Source organism: Gopherus flavomarginatus, chromosome 7 (genome assembly GCF_025201925.1).
Source record: "Gopherus flavomarginatus isolate rGopFla2 chromosome 7, rGopFla2.mat.asm, whole genome shotgun sequence".
Taxonomy (NCBI): Eukaryota; Metazoa; Chordata; order Testudines; family Testudinidae; genus Gopherus; species Gopherus flavomarginatus.
In genome coordinates this window covers 59036231-59063225 of record NC_066623.1, presented here as the reverse complement: position 1 = coordinate 59063225, position 26995 = coordinate 59036231, and the positions used below count along the sequence as shown (strand labels likewise).

The 26995-nt window shown below is 48.7% G+C and overlaps 1 protein-coding gene across 2 annotated transcripts in view; it reads left to right on the top strand.

The window, feature by feature from the left end:
• The first annotated feature begins 3184 nt into the window (after window positions 1-3184).
• Window positions 3185-26995, top strand: part of LOC127055762 (ADAMTS-like protein 2) — a 46367-nt gene continuing 22556 nt past the window's right edge. For both annotated transcript variants that reach the window (XM_050963083.1, XM_050963082.1), the window contains exons 1-6: window positions 3185-3204; window positions 15890-16032; window positions 23050-23125; window positions 24079-24181; window positions 25867-26012; window positions 26730-26853. In XM_050963083.1, coding sequence (XP_050819040.1) covers window positions 16001-16032; window positions 23050-23125; window positions 24079-24181; window positions 25867-26012; window positions 26730-26853 — 481 coding nt within the window. In that variant the 5' untranslated portion in view covers window positions 3185-3204; window positions 15890-16000. The remainder of the gene's footprint in view (window positions 3205-15889; window positions 16033-23049; window positions 23126-24078; window positions 24182-25866; window positions 26013-26729; window positions 26854-26995) is intronic.

Sequence of the window (26995 nt, the reverse complement as noted above, 5' to 3'; positions counted from 1 at the left end):
CTGGGAAAGTCTTTGGGTGCCTCAGATCCCTGTCTGTACAATAGGGGTAATAGCAGTGCTATGCCTTCCTGTAGCATTGTGAGGGTAAATACATTAAAGATTTAGGAGATGTTATCCTTTATCACTTGGACATGCTCAATCTACCAATATCATACTCCACTTGTCAATAACCCCACTAAGGCATTAGAAGGTGACATGCTGTTGAAAGACCTTATGTTAACTAACCTAGATATTAAGTCTATGTCTGCATGTTACAGCTACAGACATGGGCATCCTTTCATCCCCACAAGACATAACCCACAGTGAATTGTCCTCAAAATCTGGGCAAACCTGATTTACCACAATCCCAATCTGGCATTAGGGGACACAGTGCCTGTTTGGATAAGGGTATGAACTACAGATGAGTGAAGCACAGAAAAAACATCTGTGACTGTTTTATTTCAGCCATGTCTGTGACCTATTCTGGTCCACTCGCCAGCAACAAGCAAGTGATTGATCTTTGTTAGCATGAATAATTGCACAAAATTGAAAGACTGAACAGGCACTGAAAGCAAACTTCAAATTGCATATTTCAGTGCAAATTCTTATTTTGTGCTGTTAGAGTGATCCAATCAGAGACCAGAAACAATACCACCAGATTGCTGTAACTAACCAGCATGCAGCAAGTTTCTAAGTCGGAGCATTTGCAAGAACCGCTTGCAAACTGTTCATGGAGGAAAAAGTATTTTAAGGAAGAAATTGACATACAATTTAGAATAATGAATACATTAAAAAATCTGACTGTGAACATTCTGTAAGGAGAAAAAGAGGGAACATTCAGGAAATAAATATGCTTTAAGACTTATCTGCTCCACTCTGGGAAAAAAAACAAGTTCCTGTATTTTGACAGATTTAGTGACCATATTCTATGGAAGTAGTGAAAATAGCCATCAAAGTTCAAGCACCCACTCTTTGCCACCCCACTCTCTGCTTATGTGGCTTTTTCTTCAAAGAAATTGACGGCACGAAGCCTTTCAAATCTATCAAAGTTTCTGGACACCTAAAATATCCAGTTTTCAATTTCATTAGTCAAAACATTTGTTTTTTCAGCCTCCTCCTTCTGGGATGCCCGTATGGCCCCGCATGACTGTAGATATATGGGCGGCAGCCTGTTTATATTAAGAACCATCAGGACTGCAGGAGTGCAGTGGTTCCTTCATGCTGCCTGACAGCTCTTTGAAAATGGGCCTGGCTCATAAAAGCCAGATGAATTATGGGATGACAGGAGAGAAATCATGAGAATTAGTTTGACCCCGAGTCTCAGAATTCTAGTGCCTTCCAGCAAGTATCGCACAGTAACAAAAAACCCACAACACAGAGCCTAGTGGTGGAGCATTGCACCATAGGATTTCTGCAAAGAATGCCGAATGCTTAATTCAAAACAACACAGTTCTGGGCACGATGATCCCAAAGGGAAGCATCAATGTTATCCACACCAGGATAACAATGTGGTGCGGACACATTGTTGGTGCAACAGTTGCTCTGAATCATTTAACGTGGATGAAAATAATTCCAAACAACTTTCACATGTGGACAAGCTCTAACTACAAAGGGCCTGTCTACACTACAAAGTGAAGTCAACCTAACTTGTGTCGGCATACAGCCACTGCAGTAATTACATAGCTTGTGCATGTCTACACTTTGCTCCTTGTGTCGGCGGTGCGCATCCTTGCCAGGAGTGCTTGTATTGGTTGTACTGTCAGTGTGGAAAGGCTCCTGAAAGCCGCTATCAGTTGGCATAAGCAACGCAGTGTCTACACTGACAGTATTGACCTAACTACATTGACCCTGACTTTACGCCGCTCATGGGGGTGGACTTACTAAGCCAGCACAGCTGGACAGTTACGTCAGCGAAAGCAAAATTTAAGTGCTGATATAGTTAGGTCAATACAAGGCAGCTTACGTTGACCTAACTCCACAGTGTAGATCAGACCAAAGTGTTTGTTTGAGACAAGTGAATAGAAATTCCTCTATGTTGATCTGAAACAAACAGTTCAGGGAAGGAGTGTTCAATGTGATGATCAGTGTCTGGAGTGAAAGGACAAATCAGAGGAGACATGATCAAAGCTTTGCTCAAAGTCAATGTTCATGCCACTTGTTCAATGTTTCAAGATAAATTCATTCAGGTCTTGTCTACGCTAGGAAGTTGTTAACTCTTTATCCATGCTACTGTGCAGTACAACAGCACCCAATTATAGGTGTTTAAGGGTGCCTATACTGCTATATACATTATTCCTGTATGAGAAGGGGAATAAGCTATGCTGATACAAGACACCTTATAACTGCGTCCACACTAGGCGCAGACCAGTTTCAGTTACCAGGAAAAAGCCTTTAGGCACAGAAATATGCCTGTGGTGCCCTGAATCCAGACACCAGCACCAGAATGCCCTTTGATCTTCAGTGTTTGAAGATTGTGAAATGGTCCCACTGTCACCACCAAAGTGACCCTTCTTTTAAGTGTGAACAATACAATCACTGGACCAGGATTATCTTCCCATCCCTACCCAGACGTCACTGTCTCGTGCCTCAGTTTCCTTAGCTGCAAAGTGGGACTATACCTATCATATTTGCCTACTTCGTTCAACCAGGGACATCTGCCAGCGGGTGCCGGGCTGTCCTGAGTGGAAGGGATCACGGCAATGCGGATTGGCTCGATCCGATGTGGATCCGGATTCTCAGACACACAGCCGGGGGAAGTGGTGCTGGTCCTGGCTTCTCTGCCAGGTCCTGTCCCCAAGTCCAAGCTGGAGGGAGCCCCTTCCCCCCCACCCCAAGGGAGCCGGGGCTGGGGCTGCGGAGGGGAGAGGCAGGGCAGGGATCCTGCTGCGCTGGGTTTGGCTTCCTTTGTCTGCGTCCCAAACCTCCCCGGGCCTGGGAGGAATGTGGGGCAGGGGCAGGCGGGCTGCGGGTGGCTCAGGTCGGCTTGTGTCAGTCAGGGCCCCGCGGAGCTGCGGGCGCCCAGCCACCAAACAGGTTGGAAAGTCATTAATTACCCAGCCATGCAGGGCTGCGCTCAGGCGACTGCGGCTGCCTCCGGGCTGCCGCCGCCGCTGCCTTGTTCCCATGGAGCAGGAGCGCAGGATGGCCGCCCTGCGCGGCTCTCCCGGCCGGCGGCTGGCCCCGCTGCTCCTGCTGCTGCTGCTCGCCTCCGCCCCGGGCGCTAAGGTAAGGGACGGGCGGGCTGGGTGCCAGGCACCAGGGCAGGGCAGGGGGGCTCTTACTTCGAGCCCCACCGGGATCCGATCTGCAGGCACTGTGCCCTGAGCCCCCGCGGAGCGCTGGAGCCAGAGCCGAGAAGTAAAGGTATCCTGCCACTGGTGGGGCGTCTCGCCACCAGCCCTGCCCTAGGCGCTTGGAGCAGGCATCCCCTGCCTGGCTGCACACGGCTCGCCTAGATGGCCCTCCTTAACCTGCCCGGCTCCCAGGATTAACCCCCCCACACACACACAGACACACAGACACAGACACACACACACACACACACACACACACACACGATCTTTTCCTGTCTTGTCTGTTTCCCCCAACTCCCTTCCCCCCTTCAAGCTCCACCAGCCAATCTGCCCAGGAGGAGGCGATAAGACACTGGTGGAGACATGTCCAGCGGCTCCAGTGAAATCAGGAAGGGCAAGCTGCTTTCAAAGCCTCCTAGGAGGAGGTCCACAGACTCACATGGGGTACAAAAAGGCATCCTATGTCCCCCTTCTAACTCAGCAGTGTCTAGGGTCCAGGTGTGGAGCAAGACTCAGCCCTGTGGTGGGCATTGGGTGGCTCTTATTGCGTTGGGTGTGACAGCACTATCAGAACCAGTGCTAAATTCCTAGTAAAGCCTTTGGTGAAGTGAGGAGGGGTCAGGGAGGGGTGCCCATGGGCTGCCCTAGCGTGACCAGACAGCAAGTGTGAAAAATCGGGACAGGGGGTGAGGGGTAATAGGAGCCTATATAAAGAAAAAGACCCAAAAATCAGGACTTCTGGTCACCCTAGGCTGCCCACATCAGTAAGGTGAGTGGAGTTTGACCATGGATCTGGAAGAAAGATTGCAGTTCCATGACTGTAAAACAGGCAGAACCCAGCCAACCCCATAGGGATGGTGCCTAGGTTTATAAAACCTGTCAAGGCTTTCTTTGATTTTTGCTGATGCTCGGCTTCTGTTTTCACCCACATCCCAATGGAAAGGCTTGAAAATCCTCTGGGTGGTTCAATGGCACAAGTATGTTGTGCGTTTGGTTTTCCCTAGCATTGTGCTTCAAGGCTAGTTGGGAAAGGAATTTTGTGCTGCTTGCCCTAGAGTTCCATCCAAGGATTGGATCCCTCAGACTCTCCAGTGATTCTGACACTCAGAAAGGAGTGGTGCAGGTAAAATGGCACCTTTTGGCAATGCAGGAGCACAGATCAGCACCATCAGAATTCTGTACGCATGGGGCTCTTCCCCTGAGAAGTGCGCAAAACTGGTCAAGAATTAGCCCACAATTGTCCAGGGGAATAACTACCCTCACCCACCAAATTATGGACCCCTTCCTTTAAAGCTGGGGTATTGTGAAAGAATATTGTTGTGTTATTCTTTTATAGGCAGCAGAGAAGCCATGCCCTTTATACCACAGCTAACCAGTGCTCACAAGCCTGTGGATGGAGCTGAAAACAGATCCATTCCCTCCTTCCCCCTCCCCTAGTATGTGTGAAGTAGGCTCCTGTCTTTGCCAGCCCCATTTCTTCATTAGCTGTAGCTGTGTGAGCACTAGAGCCCTCAAGCCATTCATTTTGTCCTTTACGGAAGGGCAGAGACACACCCTTTGACACAGCAGCCAGGCTCTTATTAGAGCTCTGTCCCCTTTAATAACACTTGTCTCCTAGCAGCTGTAAAGCCCCTTCTGTGAAATCCCCTTATTATAGGGCACTCACTCAAAGGCCTGGCCTGTAAGAACCACCTCCGTTGTTATGACTGGAGGAGGCAAAATCCTAACTTCAGTCATTCCACTGAACAGTGCTGCGACCTCCTCTCAGCTTTCATGGGTCACTGAGCACAATGTGGCTCTGTGCTTAATGTCTCTAAAGGAACCCCATATCGTTTCTTTATTGCAGGTGGTTGATTCAGTGCTCCTTGCCCTGTTCGACTTCTGCCTATGGCCTTGTCTTCACTGCTAAAAAGAAGATGTATTTATTACCTCAGGGTAAAGAATGTGCATGAGCTGTCCTGAGGTAAAAACACAGTGAAGACCAGCCCCTTTAGTTTTACTGTGAGATCAACAACGCGAGGTCAACCCCAGGTGGTGGTATAGTGCTGACCTCACCTAATTTACCTTGTGGTAGAATGAAAGTCCCCGCTGTATTTGTACCTTGGGATAACTCATGGACCTTAGTTAACCTGAAATATACACATTATATATGAGCTATCCCAAAGTAAAACACACTGAAGACAAGACACTTTAGTTTTACCATGTGGTAAATTGGGAGAGGTCACCACTAACCCGCCACCTGGGATTGACTTTGACTTGTTTACCTCACAATAAAGCGAAAGTAGTTGATCTTCACTGTTTTGAGCTCCCATTTGAACCTGTTGGGGGTTGCCTGGATGGTTTGATATGCCAAGTTATACCTTGGACATCTCCTTGGTTGTCCCTGGCCTCTCTCTCCATGCCTTCTTCCTTACAGAACAATTGTAGGCAGTTGGTATGGGGTCATTCTGGGAACATGGCCAAGCCGTGTTGGCGCATTTTGAGGATTGTGGTCATACCGCACTTTTAATCTATGGATGTCATCCATTCTAGTCTATCTAACTTTGTCACAGGGACCTTGTTTCAAATGTTTGCAGCTTTTGCTCTATATGTTTTGCCAGTACCCATAATTCGCAACCATAAAGCAATGTGGATACAATAAGCATTGTATATAAACTAGGGCTGTTGATTAGTCGCAGTTAACTCATGAGATTAACTCAAAAAATTAATCGTGATTAATTATAGTTTTAATTGCACTATTAAAAATAGAATACCAACTGAACATTATTAAAATATTTTGGATGTTCTTCTACATTTTCGTATATATTGTATTCTGTGTTATAATTGAAATCAAAGTGTATATTATTTTTATTACAAATGTTTGCACTGTAAAAATGATAAAAGAAATAGTATTTTTCAATTCACCTCCTACAAGTACTGTAGTATGACCTCTTTGTCGTGAAGGTGCAATTACAAATGTAGATTTTTGTTACATAACTGCACTCAAAAAGAAAACAAACAATGTAAAACTTCAGAGTCTACAAGTCCACTCAGTCCTATTTCTTGTTCAGCCAATTGCTATGACAAACACGTTTGTTTACATTTATGGGAGATAATGCTGCCCTCTTCTTATTTACAGTGTCACCAGAAAGTGAGAACAGGTATTTGCATGGCACTTTTGTAGCCAGCATCGCAAGGTATTTACGTGCCAGATATGCTAAACAGTCGTATGCCCCTTTGTGCTTCGGCCACCATTCCAGAGGACATGCTTCCAAGCTGATAACGCTCATTAAAAAATAATGCATTAATTAAATTTGTGATTGAATTCCTTGGGGGAGAATTGTATATCCCCTGCTCTGTTTTACCTGCATTCTGCCATATATTTCATGTTATAGCAGTCTCGAATGGTGACCCAGCACATGTTGTTCATTTTAAGAACACTTTCACTACAGATCTGACAAAATGCAAAGAAGGTACCAATGTGAGATTTCTAAAGATAGCTACAATACTCGACCCAAGATTTAAGAATCTGAAATGCCTTCCAGAATCTGAGAGCTACATGGTGTGCAGCATGCTTTCAGAAGTCTTAAAAAAGCAACACTCCCGGTGTGGAAACTACAGAACCTGAACCACCAAAAAAGAAAATCAACCTTCTGCTGGTGGCATCTGACTCAGATAATGAAAATGAACATGTGTTGTTCTGCACTGCTTTGGCTTGTTATCAAGCTGCACACATCATCAGCATGGAAGCAAGTCCCCTGGAAGGGCGGTTGAAGTATGAAGGGACATATGAATCTTTAGCGAATCTGTCAGGTAAATATCTTGCAACCTCAGCTACAATAGTGCCATGAGAATGCCTGTTCTCAATTTCAGGTGACATTGTAAACAAGAAGCAGGCAGCATTATCTCCTGCAAATGTAAATAAGCTTGTTTGACTGAGCAATTGACTGAACAAGAAGTAGGACTAATTGGACTTGTAGGCTGTAAAACAGATGTGGGCAAACTTTTTGACTCGAGGGCCATATCTGGTAATAGAAATTGTATGACTGGACAGGAATGCTCAAAAAATTGGGGTTGGGATGCGAGAGGGTGTGAGGGCTCTGGCTGGGGGTGCAGACTCTGAGGTGGGGCCAGAAATGAGGAATTCAGGGTGCAAGAGGGGGCTCTGGGCTGCAGCGGGGGTGTGGGTTGTGGGTGGAGTGAGGGCTCTGGCTGGGGGTGCGGGCTCTGGGGTGAGGCTGGGGATCAGGAGTTTGGGGTGTAGGAGGTTGCTCTGGGCTGGGACTGAGGTGTTTGGAGGGTGGGAGGGGGATCAGGGCTGGGGCAGGGGGTTGGCATGTGGGAAGGGGTGCAGGCTCTGGCTGGATGTGTGGGCTTTGAGGTGAGGCTGGGGATGAGGGGTTTGGGGTGCAGGAGGGTGCTCCAGTCTGGGATCGAGGGGTTTGGAGGACAGGAGGGAAATCAGGGATGGGGAAGAGGGTTGGGGCATGGAGGGAGACTCAGGGATGCAGGATCCGGGTGGCGCTTACCTCAAGCTGCTCCCGGAAGTCCCTTCTCCAGCTCCTATGCGGAGGTGTAGCCAGGTAGCTCTGCACGCTACCCTGTCCGCAGAAACCGCCTCTGCAGCTCCCATTGGCAGCAGTGCCAGGCCAATGGGAGCTGGGGGGCAGCTCTTGGGGTGGGCGCAGCATGTAGAGTGTAAGTTCAACTTTCATGATAAAAAGCTTGCACTACAGTACTTGTATTAGGTGAACTGAAAAATACTATTTCTTTTGGGGGTGGGGGTTTCAAGGCAAATACTTGTAATAAAAAATAAATAAAGTGAGCACCGTACACATATCCAGTGTTGTAATTGAAATCATATTTGAAAATATAGAAAACATCCAAAAATATTTAAATAAATGGTGTTCTATTATTGTTTAACACTGCGATTAATCGCGTGATTAATCACAATTAATTTTTCAAATCGCTTGATAGATCTCAAACTGGATTTAGCTATCATGGACCCTGAGTGAAAGTTCCTCAAGGTAAAAAATACACCTTATTTGGCAGTGAAGGCAAAGCTGATGTTACAGCAGGGCAGCTAAAGTCTTTTATACATATACTTCATAGTGCATCCATCTTAATGCATTTGTGTGGAGCAAAGCTCTGTGGGGCAAGGACTGTCTTTTTGTTCTATGTTTGTACAGTACCTAGCACAATGGGGTCCTGCTCCAGGGCTAGGGCTCCCAGGTGCTATGGGCAATACAGATAATAAATAGTAACACCAATGCTGCTCCTTCAAGGCCCCATTCTGCTACACTTAAGCCAAATAGTCCCTTACTCTGTAAGTAGCCCCAAAAGAACTAGTGTCTGAGTAGTGAATATTCAACTTGAATAAGGGTGGCAGAACCAGGCCCTTAAATAAATAACATTGTGGCATTAAATTGACCAGCAGCGCCTCTTTCTTAATGTGCACAAAATAGTCATTTAGGGGCTGATCCTGCATTTCTCATGTACCCCAAACTCCCAGTGACTTGGTTGCACAAGACATGCAGGTTAGGCCTGTTTTTAGAAGTGTTTTAACTTTCCCTGAGAAGTGCGTAAAACTGGTCAAGAATTAGCCCACAATTGTCCAGCGGAATAATTACCCTCACCCACCAAATTATGGACCCCTTCCTTTAAAGCTGGGGTGTTGTGAAAGAATATTGTTGTGTTATTCTTTTAACTTTCCATGTCTATATCATTAGAAATAAATGCAACTTTGCAGTTCTCATCCTGGGCTGCTGCTAGCCTGCTTTCTAATGTATTTCTTATTTCAGATCAAAATTGCCTCTTTGTGCACACAAATGTGCTATAATATTGCTCCTTAGAGAACCTGTCTGATAATTTTGTTCTTTACTAAAGTTGCCTGGTACTGTACTGAAGTTAGGCTTACTGGTCTATAATTGCCAGAATTGCCTCTGGAGCCTTTTTTAAAAACTGGTGTCACATTAGCTACCCTCCAGTCATCTGGTACAGAAGCTGGTTTAAATGATAGGTTACATACCACAGTCAGTAGTTCTGCAATTTCATATCTGAGTTCCTTCAGAACTCTTGGGTGAACACCTTCTAGTTCTGGTGACTTGTTACTGTTTATCTTTATCAATTTGTTCCAAAACCTCTTCAACTGACCCATCAGTCTGGGACAGTTCCCCAGATTTGTCACCTAAAAAGAATGACTTAAGTGTGTGAATCTCCCTCACATCCTCTGCAGTGAAGATCAATGCAAAGAATTCATTTAGATTCGCTGCAGTGGCCCTATCTACCCTGAGTGCTCCTTGAGCACCTCAATCAATCAGTGGCCCCACTGATTGTTTGGCAGGCTTCCTGCTATTGATGTATTTAAACTTTTTGCTGTTCATTTTTAAGTCTTTGGCTAGTTGATCTTCAAATTCTTTTTCAGACTGTTGTCTCCTGTCTTAGGGCATGTCTACATTTACTGGGGATCGACACTGTGGTGACTGACGCACTGGGGTCGATTTAGCAGGTCTAGTGAAGACCCACTAAATCAACTGCAGATCACTCTCCCATCGACTCCGGTACTTCACCGGAACGAGAAGCATAAGGTAAGTCAACAGGAGAGTGTCTCCTGTTGACCCAGTGCGATGCAGGCACTGCAGTAAGTCAACCTAAGCTACGTCGACTCCTGCTATGTTATTCACATAGCTGGAGTTGCAATAACTTAGATTGACTTACCCCCATAGTGTAGACAAGGCCTCCAGTCTTTCCCTGGAACTTTAATGAGCCAGGAAGTCAGGATGTGGCAATAGAGCATGATATCCACCATATAGAAGGCTATGTTCCTGCCACATTATCTTTACCATAACTAGAAAAATTCATTCCAGTTACATCTGAGTTTCCAGAAGTTGGGGAAGAATGGCATAAATAGTGGCCTAAATTAATCCAGAGCATGACAAAGAATCATTCTTGGGTATTTATATTACTCACAGTTCTCAGAAAGATTGCCCTGAACATTTTATACCACACTGATTGGAAACTGTCTTGCTCTGCAAGGTTGGGATAGTTTGTTTGGGGCTGTCTTTGCTGCTGAAGGAGCTACGGCTGCATTGCTACTTGGAATTAAGGACAGATCAGGGAGGATGCTGGTGCTGTTGTAGGTGCTGGATTTTCCTTGACTAATGACTAATCTGAAGACTGCCACCTGGCTTTTTATAACACAGTCTGCAGAGCTTCTGGGACAAAGGCCCAGGCACTTTTGCTGCATCAGCACAGCTGGAATGGAGCAGCTCCCTGCTCCTATGTTAGCCCTGCTAAAGAGAGGAGCTAGAGCAAAGTTTCCACACATGCCTGGTCCAGAATACACTCCTGGCAGGGCTACAAAAGGGTCTTCAGAAGTGTTAAAGATTTGGCTGGCAAGTTTAGTTTATACTGATGCTGCAGGAAAATGAGGAAGAAGAACTCCTAGATTCTCTCACTGTCCTGGAAGCCTAGGACAGTGGTTCTCAACCTTTGCAGACTACTGTACCCCTTTCAGGAGGCTGATTTGTCTTGCATACCCCAAGTTTCACCTCACTTAACTACTTGCTCACAAAATCAAACATAAAAAATACAGAAGTGTCACAGCACACTATTGGTGAAAAATTGCTTACTTTCTCATATAATTATAAAATAAATTGCGACCTCCAAAGGTTGAGAAATACTGATATAGTATCTCGAGCAGTATAAACAAGTAATGGTATTAAATTTTAGTTTGTGCTTTTCACATAGTCCGTTGGAAAACGAGGCAAATATCTAGATGAGTTGACATACCTTCTGGAAGACCTCCACGTACCTCCAGGAGTATGTGTATCCCTGTTTGAGAACCGCTGGCCTAGGATGACCCAGCAGAAATCGTAGCAGAGAGCACGTGTGAGTTTGAGTGTGGCCCATCTGTTTAATTATTTAATTCCTGCCCGTCTATTTCTTTTTCTAAGAAGTCACTCAGAAATTGCATCTGACCATCATATTTTCCCTTAATCAGATCCATCAGCACAGATACATGCATCCTTGTCAACAACAGCCCTGCACTACATGGCCATCTCCAGCATTCCCCCAGCATGTTCCTATGCTTGTAGTCCCCAGCTGTGGAATGGCTCTTCAGGGGCTGTTGCAGCAGAGCATAATTTAGAGCAGCTTCAGCAGTTCCCAGATTGGGGAAATGCAAAGAGTGGTTTAAAGCCAACCTGGACCCCTTTCTTCAAGTTGTGTCAGGTCTCTACTTAATGTGGTGTTCTTCTCCCAGATCTTCTGGGCCTGGACTGATGTCTGAGAATTCTGGAATGCCAAATTCACTCACTTGATAGGCAGATCTTGGAATCTGTCAGTGCAGCCAGGAAACATGGAGAAAACTAACCACAGAAGCAGATGTAATCTGGGATCTAGCCAACATCCCTCAATTTATTGTTTGCAAATTTGGAAGATGCCTAATGCTAGCACCATAATTAAAATCAGGAAGTGCAATTATGTCACAATTATTTAATGAAGTCTTATTTCTGTCAAAGCAACAAATTCAACAGAAAATTTGAAGCAGCTGCCTAGTCTCCTAGTACCTGCAGCCCTATCATCACACCAGAAAGTTGGACATAGTGGTGTAGTAAACCCATAGCAAGAGAGAAAAATGATACTTGAGGGTCATCGGCAGGCAGGTCTAATCACTCACAGGCACAAAATAACCATGTTTCTTTCTGATCTGACAGTGAAAATATTTGGTTTCACTTGCAAAAAATATCTTTATAGTGTCCTTACTTACATGGGTAAATACTTATAGGCACAGAATCTCAGATCAGTTCAGATCAGTATGGTTCTCAGATCTACCATGGGCCTAGAGGAAATTAACCATTTATCAGATAGCAAATCCCAATAGTACAGGAGAGGAAATTGTGGGAGAGGGCATGTGACCTCCTGAGTCTGCAGTGGGATAGTCCACATAGTCAAACATTTTAACCCAATATTAGTATTGCTAATTATTTGCACTACAGTAGCACCTACAGGCTCCACAAAGAGGAAGTAAGAGGGAGTCTCTGCACCAGAGAACTTATCACCTAAACTGGGAGGGGAAACTGAGGCACAGAGAGGGGCAAGGTCGCTTTGTAGGTTAGTGGCAGAGCCAGGAATGGGATTCAATCCCTCTGAGTCTTAGTCCAGACTAGCCCTAGATCACAAAATTACTCAACTGCTTCTCCTTTTTAAACCTGACTTCTTCGGCCAGTATCTCTCAAATGAGGCTTCATTCTGATTTCTGTGGCCATCTGACATGTCTGAGTGTTGTAGCAGGGAGATGGAAGTGTGCTACTCTAAATGAGCAAGCAGGGGCACAAGGTAGCATGGAGATGGACAAGCTCCACTGTTTATTAGCTATTTAAGCCAAAGGACAGTGTTGGCACAAGAACAAATGGGAATAAACTGGCCCTGAATAAATTGAGGATGGAAGTTTGAAGGTTTCTAATCCTCAGAGGAGGGAGGTCCTGGAAAAGCCTCCCAATTGGAACAGTGGGTGAAAACTGTCTAACTATTTTTAAGGTGGAGATTGAAACATTTATAACAGGATTCTGATGATAGAGTTGTTTACAATGGCAGGGGACTGGAGATGGTGACCCAGGCTGTCCTGTGCCATTCCTTCAGAAATAAGAGAAGGAAAACTCAAGGAAAGCATTACAAGTTCTTACCTGCTGGATGGGAAAAAGGTGCAGCCAGCAGAAGCCTGTTGCAAAATGGCCACTCTAGGGCTGCAACTGCTTGGCTCTGCTCAATGTAAAGGGACAGTCCCAGAAACAACGATCCTATAAGAGACCAACCCAGCTCTGGAGAAAGCTACTAGGGGTCAGAAAGGGGTCAAATTAATTCACAGAATAAAGATAGAGTACAACAGTGACCCCCCCTCCCCCGCTACAGAGCCCCCACTGTTAAGTTACAGCTGCCGTCCAGTTAGCGCGAGACATGGCAGGTAAATATAAGTGGAATTCAATCTGATGGCAACATGCAGGTGAGCAGCAGTGAAGGACCTGATCCCACAATGAGCATCATGGGTGAACCCCTGCACCTGTGTGGGGCCCTATCCATGCCAGTGTGTGAGGATGGCCTGCACAGAGCTCACTGCAGGGGAAGGGCTTAAACCATTACAGATGATGGGCTTGATTCAGCCCTGCTGACACAAGGGTGTGCTGCAGTGAGGGGGAATTTGCCCCCTAGAGGAAGACAAGGTGGGATGCAGCTGCCACGTGCCCTCAGAAGATTTGGTGGTCCCGACAGGGTTCCATAAGAGCCCTGCTTGAGCAGGACCTAGCTCCCAGTCCGGAGTCTGCCAACTAGAAAAGGAGGAAACTGAAGGAGATGAAACCTTTCCTCCAAGCTGCCGAGAGGAAAACTCTAAGGAAAATATACTTGGCAGCTCGGAGTGTAAGAGGTTAGAAACACATGGCAGGGTCCAACATGCTGCCAGAGGGAGGCCCACAGAACCTCAGCACCTTCTCTGAAAGGATTCTGGAAGCACCTGCTTTCTGGGTTGCTGGTCACTCAGTGTATCACAAGGATTTGGAGTTGGTCTCCAAGAGCCAGATTGTTCAGTGCTCACCGCCCTCAATTAGAGGCAGCTTTTCAAAAGTGCTCAGCACCCAGCAGATCCCATTGTGCCAATTATGACCAGATTGTCATCAGAGCTCTGCACCCAGCACGTCCCCACTGGGCTCTTTTGCAAATCTGGCCCCAGGAGACTCTCCTGGGACCCTGTCTGCCATTTACCACCATCTGAAGTAACACTGACATGCAAGCTAAGGTGAGGGGAGGGGTAGCTCAGTGGTTTGAGCATTGGCCTGCTAAACCCAGCATTGTGAGCTCAATCCTTGAGGGAGCCATTTGGGGTTTGGGTCCTGCTTTGAGCAGGGGGTTGGACTAGGTGATCTCTTGAGGTCCTTTCTAACCCTAATAATCTATAATTCTGTGAAACACAAACCACTCCTTAAGGCCTCATTTTTGGAGGAGGCAGTTGAGTTTGTAATCAAGAACTAAGTAATGGTAAGTCTTAGCCAATCAGTTTGCTCTCCCTTCTTCCCATTAACAGAGAAAAATATTAATGATTTCATATTGCTCAAAGGGTCCAAGGCTTTGGCTTCCATTGTATGTCTCCATCCTTATGAATTCTGCAGCTGGCACTGTAGAAAGACTCAATCCCAGTGGATGTGAAGAACTTGAGCAGGGAGTGGTATTTTCAAGGAAGCTAGTGGTGGGAGAGTGGGGAATTCAGTTGAAGTCAGGTGAAATAATGCAATAGCAATTTCAAGGGGGTCAGGTGAAACATCATTTCTCAGTTAAAATGTTGGGGTTTTTGTGTGAAAGATCATGAATTTATCATTTGTGGAGAGACGTTAAAAATACATTTGTAACTCTAATGAGTTGATGTGTACCATCGGCTGTGCCTGCAGTGCAAACTCCATTGCGTTCCCTCATTCAGAGAGGATGCTGAACAGTACAGGAATAGGGTCCCTACTGGCACCTTGCTGTGATGATAGGCACTCGGCTGGGGGACCACCCAGCCTTTGTTTTATGAGTCGTCCATTACTGGGTGCAGGGGCCCATCGAAAGCTGATTTGGAGCTCAGAAGCCAATGCCAAAATCCAAAGACCTGCATCCGATAAGGGGCTGCTAAGAAGTATTTGATCAGCAAACTATGCCCCACTCTTGAAACTAGAGCTATGTGGATAAACCTCTGTGGGCTTGGGTGTCTCTGTGCAGATCCAGCTGAAAAGCTGCAGCTGAAGTTATCAAGCAAGAATCATTCAAATCATCATACGCTGCAATATAAACACGACTTTGTAACTTTGAGCAGACCAGTGTTGGCTGTGGCCCCTTCGTATTCAGCATCCTCCTGCAGCTCTCCTTCATTCTCTTGAAATATGGGAAGGAGGGGGCGTTGAAGCTCCATTAGCCCTGTTCCTGTTGCAGGGGAACTTCTCCAGGGGCTGAAGTTGCAGGAGCTCAAGATCTCCCTTGCGGTAACAGTGACTACTCAGTGGGCAGAAGAAGGCCTTGCTGAAGTCACTGGCTTGCTGATGGCCCAGTGTCAGCACGCAGCCCATCCGATCTCGACATGGGGGGAGAAGGGGATTTTGAAGATGCTGGAATGTTGGAGTTAATAGTGAAAGTTGGATTCAGGGAATAGAAGCTGGGACCCTGATTCACAGTCCCCTGTTTCTGTGCTTGGAGCCAGGATGCAGTAGGGTCCAAGGTAGCTTTAAGCCACCTCTGTGCGCTCAGTGTCCTGGGACCATGCAGAGGCTGGCCTAGCACCCAGTGTAAGTTAGAGCCACCCTGTGCTCTGCTTTCCACGTCCTGCACTGGGCCACGGGAAGCAGAGAATAGCCGTGGTGTAGTGCACTCCTTATAACAGATGGGATCAGCCTGAATGACGTGCTTGAGGGGTAGATACTGGGGCTTGTACGATGGGAGCCATGTAGTTTAGACTCTACCGTGGCTAGCCTACCCACCCTCTCCAAACTAGAAGACTTAAGGTTTTCACTCTTGTGCCCCCCCCCCCAAAGATCCATGTAGGAGAGGCCTGATCCCCTCCCAAGGGCAGCTGCAGAGCCAGGGTTCTCAAGCTAACCATCCTCTGTTTTTGTCAGGACAGTAGTGAGGCAGCAGAAGGAGCAGGCCCCTGGGATGAAGAGGTCACCAAATGGTGGGGGGAATGGAGCTCCTGGTCCACATGCTCCCGTACCTGTGGGGGAGGAGTGATGTCCCGGGAAAGGCACTGCTTGCGGCAAAGGTAAGCAATAGAGCAGCACCAGCTAATGCCAAGCTCATGGACACTCATTAAACCTTTACCGATAAGGTGCCCAGATGCTGGATGCACCAGTGGGGATGGAGGGAGGCAACACCCAGCTAAGAGTGTCTCTCCTTTCCTGTAGAGCCTTTCACGTGTCCTGAACGATTCCAAGCTCTAGAAAGCAGAATTGATATTTCTGTGTTTGCCAAAAGCCACCAGGTATTCAACGTTGCAGGAAAAACTGGATATTTATGGATCTGGAACAGAGCTGCAGCTGGGCGCTTAACAGGCTCCTCTGCCCCCTACAGCCTACCTGCAGTCAGACTCAGCCTTTCTTACTGGCTGCAGGGAGGGGTGACCCAGAGTACATCCTTCTCCCTCCTCCCGCACCCCTCTCATGGTGATCCACTGCTTTCCGAGTAGTGCAGCAGTATTAGCTCTGTATCTGAAACGTTTCAAATTCTAGTGTGGTGGCCCCCATTTTGGTCGTGACTGGGGACTGAGCAGAGATTTCAGAGCTAAAAGCATGAGCTTCTACTGCTGGAGGTGAAAGATGCTTGGAACTGTAATAGACTCACATCCTCTATGACGCAGGCACAAAGCAGACCCCTGGGTTACACTAGGCAACTGTGCTCTGCAATGTACATATTTTGAAATAATGAAGCACGCTGGGCCGGGCAGCTGGGCCATTTTTCTTGTCTTCTTTGTCTCTTTGCACCTGGCCGCTGTAAAGGACGGGGTGTATTGCACATGTGGTGTATGTTGCTCAGAAAGCGGGTAGAAAAGTAAAGTGCCCTGCTTTGACAGTCAGCGGGCTTGTGAAATGTGCAGAATATACACTGATTTGGTAATTCTGTAGGGACCATCTTCAGCCCTGGCATAAGCAGGTGCAACTCATATTGGCCTAGCGGGGAGTTGCACCCACTTACAGGTGCACTTACAGGTAAGGGCATTGGCGATGGTGGGCCTTAGGTAGCTGCCTTTATCTCACATCTCCCTGTCAGTTGCTTTTATTGCCATGCCCCCCCATCTCCCTGCCAAGTGCCTTCAGCAGGTAAGCGCCACTTCTTGGCAAACCCACTACGGCAGTGCCAGTTACACTGTGCTAGAGCCACTTACACTGACCTACCCACCATACGCAACTTACTCTGGTGCTTCTGCCACTGCCCAGTTAGTCCTGGAGCACTGGGCCCAGTCACGTCTCTGGGAATTCCTCTTCTTTTTCATTGTGTGCCCTCGCTCATCTCTTTTGTTTTCCCAGATCCCCCCCTGCCCCATTCCCTCACACCACAGCAGCTGATGGCCTGTGGCACTTGCCAGTGAACTCCTGCTGCTCTCTCTCAGCCCGGCTATATTGCTAGTGCCTGTCAAATCTGCCACCGAGGGCGGCGCAGGGGACTGGAGCGGAAGCCCCTACCTCCACTAAAGAGATGAATGAGACCCCTGGAGAGGCATCTCTTTAACCTGCTACTCCAAACTCCCTGGATGCTAATGAGAGCTGGCATCTGAGAGTGCAGAGAGCTCACTGTTCCTGCCCCTCTCCTTTGCTCCTTTCCATTCTGCATGAACGCACTTCTAAGCAGAGGAAGCCCAGGCATGGCCCCCTCCCTCTTTCCTTCCTTCAAAACTAAAAAAACCCAACCTTTTATGTGGGCTGGCTGGCTGGCTGCATAGGATCCGGATGTGCAGAGGTGCCTTCCGTCTGGAGATGGCCGTGATTCTCAAATAACCTCGCCACTAACAAGGCATGCCAGTGTCTGTGTCCCTCCTCTGCCCAGTGAGCATAGACACTGCCATCATGGGAGAAAGATGGGGAAAGGGGGCCTGAGTGCCCCCAAAGTGTTCCCTGTGCCCTCCTAGCTAGAGTTCTTGGTCCTCCAGGCCTGATCCAAAACCCACTGAATCTTTCCACTGACATCAATGGGCTTTGGAACCGGCCCCCTGTGATTCCACAGCCAGGGAATTTGCTGCAGAATCTACCCCTCACTTCAGGGTTTTGCTCCAGAATTCAAGCTTGCATTTAAAAACAAAAATTTAGAAAGCTTTCTGTGGCTGCAAAGAAAGCCTTCCAAGCCTCAGCCAAGTGTACACAGTGCTGCGATATCTGCCTGAGTCTGCAGGCCGCCTGAAATAATGCTGCCCTGTTTCATCCCAAGGGGATGATAACTGTGAAGTCTCAGGCTACAAACTTTGTTTCCAGCAGCGTTTAACACTTCCTCTGCTGATGCTCTGCAGAGTGAGCCAATATACTTATTCCGTGGTCTCAAACTGCACCCCCAGCTACCAGAAGATTGTCCCCTTTTCAACTGTCAAGAACTCCAGCTCCCCCCGACAATGTCTGCTACAGGCCAGGACAAAGGCACACTGGGAAATTTGCACAGTGTTTGGATTATTTTGACATCACAAGCACCAAATTCACGCAGCCATTTCTAGGTAACTGCCAGGCAACAGATTGTGCCATCCTGCACAATGGCCCAGTGAATGCTGAAACTAACCAACTTGGTCACAGTGCTTCTGTTTCATTAGAGTCTGTCAGGAGCATAGGATTTGCTCAGGAAAGGAACTGAGTGTTGCTCTTTCAAGTGGGGTGTCCTATCTCTGGCAGTGGCTAAAACTGAGGGCAAAAAACCAAAACAACCCCAAGGGTGTACCACTGTACAGAGCTATCCCTGCAGGAAGACTTCCCTGCTATGCCCTAACAGGTGAGATTTGTTAACCTTATAATTATTTTAGCAAATGCAGTTAGCAGTCATCAATCGACGTAGGTAACTTACTCCAGGCATTCTTACCCTGGGAGATGCAAGCAGGTCTCAGAAGATTGCAAATGTGACACTGTAGAGGTCCGCTGTTGGGGTTCACCCCTCTCTGGGGCGGCTGGGGGCCAGGCCACCTCACTACCTGGGGCAACAATGGCAGCTAAGGGCTCAGACCCTTAAGCAGGGGCTGAGCAGTCAGTTCAGTCTATTAAGCCTAGGCCCTGGGTCAGGGCAGAGCAACAAACAACAATGCACGGCTCAGACTCTCAAGCAGGGGCTGAGCAGCCAGTTCAGTTTATTAAGCCCAGGCCCTGGGTCAGGGCAGGGCAACAAACAAGGGTTCAGGGGCTCAGGCCCTCAGGCAGGGGCTGAGCAAGCAGTTCAGTTTATAGAAGGTAAGAGGCCCAGGCTCCTGGGCCTGAGCGTCAGGGCGAGGGGGAAGACTGCCACCCGGGAGTGGGGTGGCAGGGGGGACGCAGGCCTGCCCACTCCTCTGCGTCCCAGCCCGGGGCCCTAACAGCGGCAGGCAGCCTGCTGCTGTGTCAGTGGGGATCCTGGCCACAACACACCGACATTGGCTCTGGTTGTGCTGCAGCCAGACTAGGGTCGGCTGCCCCCAGCTACTTCCAGACTCCCCCTCAGGGCTTACCTGGATCCTGGGGTCTTCTCCGCAGGATCCAGGTGCATGGGTTCATCCTGGCTGGGGCTGGGTGGTAGGTCCGGCAACTCCTCCGGAAAGTCGGCTCAGGGTAGCTCCGGCGGCTCCTCCGGGTAGCAGGCGTGGGGAAGCTCCGGTAGCTCCTCTAGGTAGTGGGCACGGGGGAGCTCTGGTAGCCAAGGCTGGCTCCAGGCCCCAGCACGCCAAGCGCGTGCTTGGGGCGGCATGCCGCAGGGGGCGTTCTGCCAGTTGCTTGGAGGGTGGCAGGCAGCTCCAGTGGACCTCCCGCAGGTGTCCCTGCGGAAGGTCCACCGGAGCCGCGGGACCGGTGAGCGGCAGAGCACCCCCCACGGCGTGCCGCCGTGCTTGGGGCGGCGAAATGGCTAGAGCCAGCCCTGCCAGTAGCTCCTCTAGGTAGTGGGCATGGGCGAGTTCGGACCACTCTGGGCGGCTACCCTGGGTCGTAGGAGTCTCCCAGTCCCGAGCTCCCTGAGGGGCATCTGCTCGCTCCAGCTGCTGGGGCTTGACTGAGCTCTGAGGGCCTGCCTTTATAGTTCCGGGTCGCCGCCTGACCCTTTGCGGGGCGGGCTCAGAGCTCTTTAGCTCCGCTCAGTCCGGCCTCTGGCTGGGCTCTTCGTCCTCTGGGGCAGCTGGGAGCCAGGCTGCCTCACTACAGACACCCACTGTTTTAGTTGACTCAGAGAGGATTGAACCAGGGATAGCGTAAGATGCCACAGCTTGAGCTAGGATCAGGCCTCTATAGTGAGGGCTCTAACAGCTCCATATCCTCTGTAGATCAGGCACGGAGGGGTAACTGTAACACACTCACCAGTGGCTTATACAAACACTATCTCTTTCTTTATGACTACATGGGAGAAGAGCCCAGCATCTTTTTGCTCCAGTAACATGGCACAGCTGGCACTGTAGTAGCAACGTGCTATATAGAACGAGTTTCACATAGCTTCTGCCAGGACTCTTCACAGGCCCCTCTAGTTCTTTGCCATCCTGAGCAGACTCAATATATTGGTGGCTGGCTTCCAAAAGCATCCTGCCACTCAATCTGCCTGGCAGCGACTGGGTGGTTGTTGGACATAAAGACGAGTCTGTACCATGCCCTTACAAGGTATGTCTACACAGCAACAGAAAGCCCACTGTTGTCCGGCAGGGCTCAGGGGAAGGGGTTGTTTCATTCAGTGTAGGCTTTCAGGATCAGACTGGAGCTGAGTTCTGGGACCATCCCACCTCGCAGGGTCCTAGAACCCAGGCTCCCGCCTAAGCCCAGATGTCTACACTGCAGTGAAACAGCCCCTCAGCCCAAGCCCTGCAAGCCCAAGTTGGCTGACGCAGGCCAGCTGTGGGTGTCTAATTGTGTGGACATACCGAAAATGACAAGTGTCTGAGTCAGCCCAATCATGGTTGCTACACAAATCCACTCTTTTTAAAATCCTAGTCATAGTGTTTGACTTGCTTGTTATTTGCCGTGGGAATCGGGTTATCTGTTTTGCAGGAGATTCCGCTGCTGTGTATTTCCTTGCCGCTCTGACACAAACCTGAACCAAAAAATTGCAACAGTTCCCTCCAGCCAAAATAAAATAAAATTGTGTGGGGTTGATCATAACGTTTGGATAAAATTCATACGTTTTGTTCTGCTTTAGACTTTATCATATAAAATATTAAAAAATGGAAGAAGTCACTTTGAAACAGAAAATTGAAACTTTACACTCACAAAGCCGTCCATTTGGACTTTATTGCAATGCTCCAGTCCCATAAAAACAAGATGTTGTTGAAGTCAACACATTTCCACAAAACACGGCGGCATTGACAAAATGGCTTTATCGGTGTGTGGAATGTTTCAAACAGCTCTAATTAGTATTATTGCCAATAATCATTTTGGTGTACAGCAGTACACAGAGACCACTAGAGTCAGGGCTCCACTGTACATACACTCAACAGCAGACTGTTCCTGCCCCAAAGAGTCTGAACAGGCAGGAGAGGAAAGTGAGAGGAAGTGATTTGCCCAGCATCATACAGCAGGGCAGTAGCAGAGTCAGGAATAGTTCTAACACTAGTGCTATGCACTGGATCACACTGTCTGTCATGGCCCTGGTAAAGCTCTCCTGCCAAACACTCACCACTGCAGCCTGATTCTTTAATGGGGAAATTAACTAACCCCCCCCCCACCCTTGTTACACAGATTGCCCAGGGATTAGAAGATGCAGCATCTCAAGCAGCTGGTGCATTTGAAGCAGTGATTTCTCAATTAAAACCAGGAGTATTGATTAACCAGGTTTGGTTTATGCATATGAAGTCAGCTCCCCCGCCGCCTGAAAGCGTGGGTCGCTGGGCCCGATGCTACTACTGATTCAGCTTTAGATACCTTTAATATTACAACACCCAGCTGCTGCGTTTGGGTCCCATGCACTGACCCGTGTTCTTTTAAACTTCCCTTGGTCTGGGTAGGCTCCAGCCTCTCTCTTTCTTTGGCCTCTGGCACATTTCCTGAGCACAGACTCTGCCCTTTAGCCACTCAGGGAAGAGTAACCGGTAGGCCCCCAGGACCAGTGCTGACCTCCCAAGATATCCAAGTTGCTTAAGCATATCCCTTCACAGAGCTTCAACTTTGCAGCCACTCTGGTTTACTGTTTACCTCTTCAGAGACAAATGATAGCATGTAACTCACCTAAACATCCTTCCCTTCCTCAGTGTCTCACTGCTCTTGAGCATTCTTCGGGCCTAGGTCAAACTCTATTAAGAAGTCTAGGATCCTTCCTCTCCTCTTTCGCTCCTGCACAAGGCTTCTCCTCTCACTCCTGCTTCTGGTCTCGTCTCCCTCTCCCCAAAATGGCTAGCAGCGACAGCACTTCTCTTTCATAACTTCCAGTCCCCTTTGTCAGTCTGCTTCATCAAGTGAGCAAAGTCCCACACCTGGTGATACATAGCTTAGTGACCAACCCACCTGGGCAGCCTAGTTCTTCTGTGTGGCAGCCAACTCTTTGTCCAAGGGGGCTGCCATGTGAATAGAGGACTATCAAGGTTTAATGACCTGCCATTGTTAACCCTGTGCCACTAGCCCTTGGGATTTCATCCGAAGATGGAGGTAAAAGACAAAAAAGAGGGCAGACAAGCCCCACATTCAACATGGAGTCTGAGGTCTGATAGAGGTACACACAGAGAGTCCCCACTATCAAACAGAATTCATAAGTTAACATCGATTCCTCAAACTGTCACACTGTCTCATCAGTCATTCTACCTGGACAGAGGGCGAGAAAACGGCATAGTCTGGAGGAAGGTGGCAGTTCTCTGATGCTGCCATTCTGTCCAATCTAATATCCCCACTGCTATCACTAAATGAGAGCATCCCACCCTAAAACTGGGGCCATTGGAAATACATTTTTTATGCACTGTTACATAGTCTGTGGGTGACAACCTGGCTGCAAAACTGGCTGTTCTAATACACACTCCTGTCAAATTATTGCCTGACTTCTGCTTCTCTGTGCTAAGCTACAGGCCCCAGCTGTCTTACAGCCTCTGTGTTTTAGCACCTCATAGTCCTCCAAACCACTGGTCACTCCTCCCACAGCGTAGTTCTTCTCTGCCTTGCAGGCTCCACCTATCCCAGGGCACGAACAGCACCATGTGTGGGGGCCAATCCAAGCACTACCAGCTGTGCCAGCAACAGGTAAGAATCACTCACAGGGCTGTCCATTTACTCCTAGGGAAATGACGTGGCCTCAGCGGGTGCTCACAGGGATGCTGTGCCGGTGCAAGCTTGTTGGCTGTGCCTGAGATTTGGCACGGAAATGGCAAGCAGATGAAGGGTCTGAGCGGGACACACAGTGACGTGGACACGGGTCGCTTCAGAATTGAGATAGTCACAGGTGTGACTAAAGCTCTCTGTTTTATAGATAAGAACAAGGCTAACGCTGAGAACAGCAGCAATCTTGACTCAATGCTGCTAGCCCCGGTGAAACACTGATGGGCATTTTATTAATATTAATACAGCAGTAAGAAGAATACTTAGCTCCTTCCATCCATAGATCTCAGAATGCTTTACAAAGGAGGTCAGTATCCTCATTTTACAGATGGGGAAACTGAAGCACGGAGAAGGTAGTGATTTGCCCAAGGTCAGCCAGCAAAGCGGTGACAGAGCCAGGAACTGAATCCAGGTGTCCTGAGGCCCAGTCCACTGCCCTATCCACTAGAGGAGTCAGCAAGGAGTAAAACTGTCAGAGCAAACCTCATCTGAGGATCTCAAAGTGCTTTACAATTATCTCCATTTTACAGAGGAGAAAAGTGACTTGCTGAAGCTCCTAGAGCAAGCCAGTGGCAGAGGGGAATGGAACCAAGGAGTCCTGACTCTCAGCCTCTGCTCTGTCCACTAGATCCACTAGCCCCTTTTGTAACAGGCCATCCAAGTGTCTGCCCACAGCTTTGAGAGAAGAAGGGCCTGCAGGCTGTACTAACATCACGTGGAGCTTTCTTGCGTTGCTCTACCAGTGGATCCTAGCCTTGACCTAAGGGGCCATGCTGCTCTGGGACAAGAGAGGAATTCCAATCCCTTGGAAGTTTTCCTTTTCCGTAGTGGGCTGGTTTTGATCTAGGAGGCTAATGTTAGCTTTGATTTCTCTGCAGCCTTGCCCAGCCAATACGGCCAGCTTCAAACAACAGCAGTGTGCCACCTTCAATGCCAAGGCCTTTGGGAAGCATTATTATCACTGGATGCCTCTCTACCCAGGTCTGTCCATGGCTGACCAGCTCAGCATGAGAGACGGGGGAGGGGAAGTACCTGGGGAAACCTGGTCAATGGGGGTGGGAAAAGGAGAGTTTCCTTCAGGGGTGAGTGGGTGCATAAGCTTTCTGCGTCTCCGGGGGCAGCATCAGGGGATTGGTACGCCTGCCAGGTGAAGTGGTTGGCAACCTGGCTTGTGGTTGTGCAACTTCGCGCTTGACTGCTCAGACCTGCTGGGTGAAGATCCAGCCAGTTAACAGGCAGTCTGTATCTCAGGCCTCCAAGGCCTGTGTAACAGTCTATGGCTCAGGCCTTCTAAGAAGAGGGCTGAGCACTTAAACAGTCTCGGGCTCCGGCCACTTTGTTGAGGGCCGAGCAAACAAACAGACCCTATCTCCGGCCTTCTGGCTTAAAGGTTAGTGCACATCCAGCCCTGTGTATAGGGTCGTGTGTAGGGGTAGCCAGGCCTTCCCTACTCCACAGGGTCCCAGGGCCCTAGAAGTGACAGGCAGTCCTGTCCCTGAGCCAGTAGGGAAACGTGCATTGCTGCCTTGCCTCCCAGCAGCACAACAGGACCAAAGTCGTGTCTCCCTGAGCTACTTCCTATCAGCTCCTGGAGGCACTGCTCCATCGCAGCTGGGACCAGGCTCTCCGTCTCGCGGCCCTTCCTCCACTCTCGTCTCGGTTTCCTCCGGCTCCTGGGACCCCGGGTTGCCTTTTCTTCCCACTGCTGGTCGCGGGCTCAGCTGAGGGCTCAGCTCCCCTGGGGGGATGTCTTCTTCCTTCCCAGGTCAGGGCCCAACTGAACTGCAGGGCCCTGCTTTTATACTTCCTGCCCTGCCCCTGCCCTTCCTGTGGAGGGGGTGGGGTTAGCTGCGCCTCCCAGGATGAATTGACACCCTCTGCACTGGAAGGAGGCCAGTCTGCTCACTACTGGGTGTCTCCGTTTAGTCCCTCTATAGGAATTCTCCTGCTTGGCAGCTGCCTGTTCTCTGTGGTGCACATATTTCTCTCCGCCCCTCTCAAGATCCAGCCCTGCATTCTCTTTGCCTTCCTTACCCCTGGTTCAGCGCAGTCTCCCGCTTTGGCTGCTGCCTAAATATGGATATAGAGCCCTAGTGATCTCAGGTGCCTCCATTTTCAAGTGCTCAACTTGAGACACCAAAAAGGGGCCTGGCTTTCCAAGGGTGGGTGTTCAGCACCTCACTCCAGGTTCCCCCGAAATCACCCGTCAGTTTTGAACATCTTGGCCTAGGTGCTTAACTCCAGGCACCCGTGTTTGAAAATGTTGGTGGTAAGGGTGGTGAAAGCTACTGAATCACGATCCCTGGAGTCCTCCATTTATCCAGCAGGGCCAGCAACAGTGTAAGCTCCCACGCAGGTTGTAAGTTGTGGGAGGGATTCAGTCTCCAGGCCCATTCAGCCAGCTGATTTTGCCTACAGCACTGCTGGTTGTAGTGGTGGGTTTTATAAGCTGAACACCAGTCCACTTCCTAGGAGTGGAGAGAAACCATCAAATCATTTCACCTAAGCCACCAAAGGGACTCTAAGTGGTGATGACACTCCATTGATACTGACCTGGGTAGTTGTAAACCAGTGACCTAAAGGAGAAGACTATCTCATTGTCAGTCCTGGAGCCATCCTGTGCCCCCGCTGTTCTGCCCATTGCCATCTCACCTCTCTCCCTTCAGATGATTACACCAGTATCTCCAACAAGCCTTGTGACCTCCAGTGCACCACCAGGAGTGGAGAGAGACAGTTGATGGCCCGAGCACAGGACGGCACATCCTGCAAAGACAGGACGTACCAGGGGGTCTGCATCAATGGCAAGTGTGAGGTGAGGTACTGGGAGGAAGGGCCGTGAATTGGGGGCTGAGGGCTTAGTTTTAAATCATTGTCCTCAAGCTCCACAAGTATGGGCAGTAAAGTGAAACTGAACAGCTGCTATAGGGTTCTTGTAAATGTCACACCAATACCTGTGTAGAATATAGCAGCCAGGTTTGGGCTGGGGAGATTATTATGTGCAGCCATGTACTTGGATACATTCTCCCTTGAGCCTGGAGAAAAGCAGGTTTTAAAGGATCACCCAGCAGTGCCAGAAGTTTTACTCTGTTAGCAAAGGCCCCCTTTCATTGCAATGGTACTTTTTATTTTTAAAACCTCAAGCCTCCATAGGACAGTGATTTGACAGGTTGGCATTGCCACTGCTGGATGTGCTGCCTCCTGGAGATGGTCATTCCCAACATGACATTGCCCCACTAAAAACAGCTGCCTGCTGGCTCAGCAAGGCCATTCTTGGATGCAGACCTTTCCGGGGGAAGGACATTCCAAACCAGTGTCCCAGCAAGCTGGGTCAGTTAAACGTAGGTGCATTATGAGCTAAAACAGCCCCTCACTCCTGCCTCAGAGTTCTTACTTCTGGGTGCCCTAGACATGTAAACTCTCACTCCAGTGATTTCCCCCAGTTTAGAATCTCACCTACCCAGTAGGTCTGTGGTGGACACCCCTGGCTCCAGAGCAGGATTGAAGACCTTTTCTTTTGTATTCCTTGCAGCCGGTTGGGTGCGACGGGAGTCTCTACTCATCCCGGACGATGGACAGATGCAGAGTGTGTGGAGGGGACGGCAGCACTTGCTACCGGGTCTCAGGCAGCTTCCGAAAGGGGATCTCACAGTTAGGTACACCCTGTTAAGTGATGCCCATCAAACGATTTCACATGTTGATTCTTGTTAACATGGACTGCCAACTAGGGCAGAGTCTAAACGTCCCAGCTGAAGGAGCTGAATAATACCTTGCCTTTCTTTCCCCATGTAAACCAAA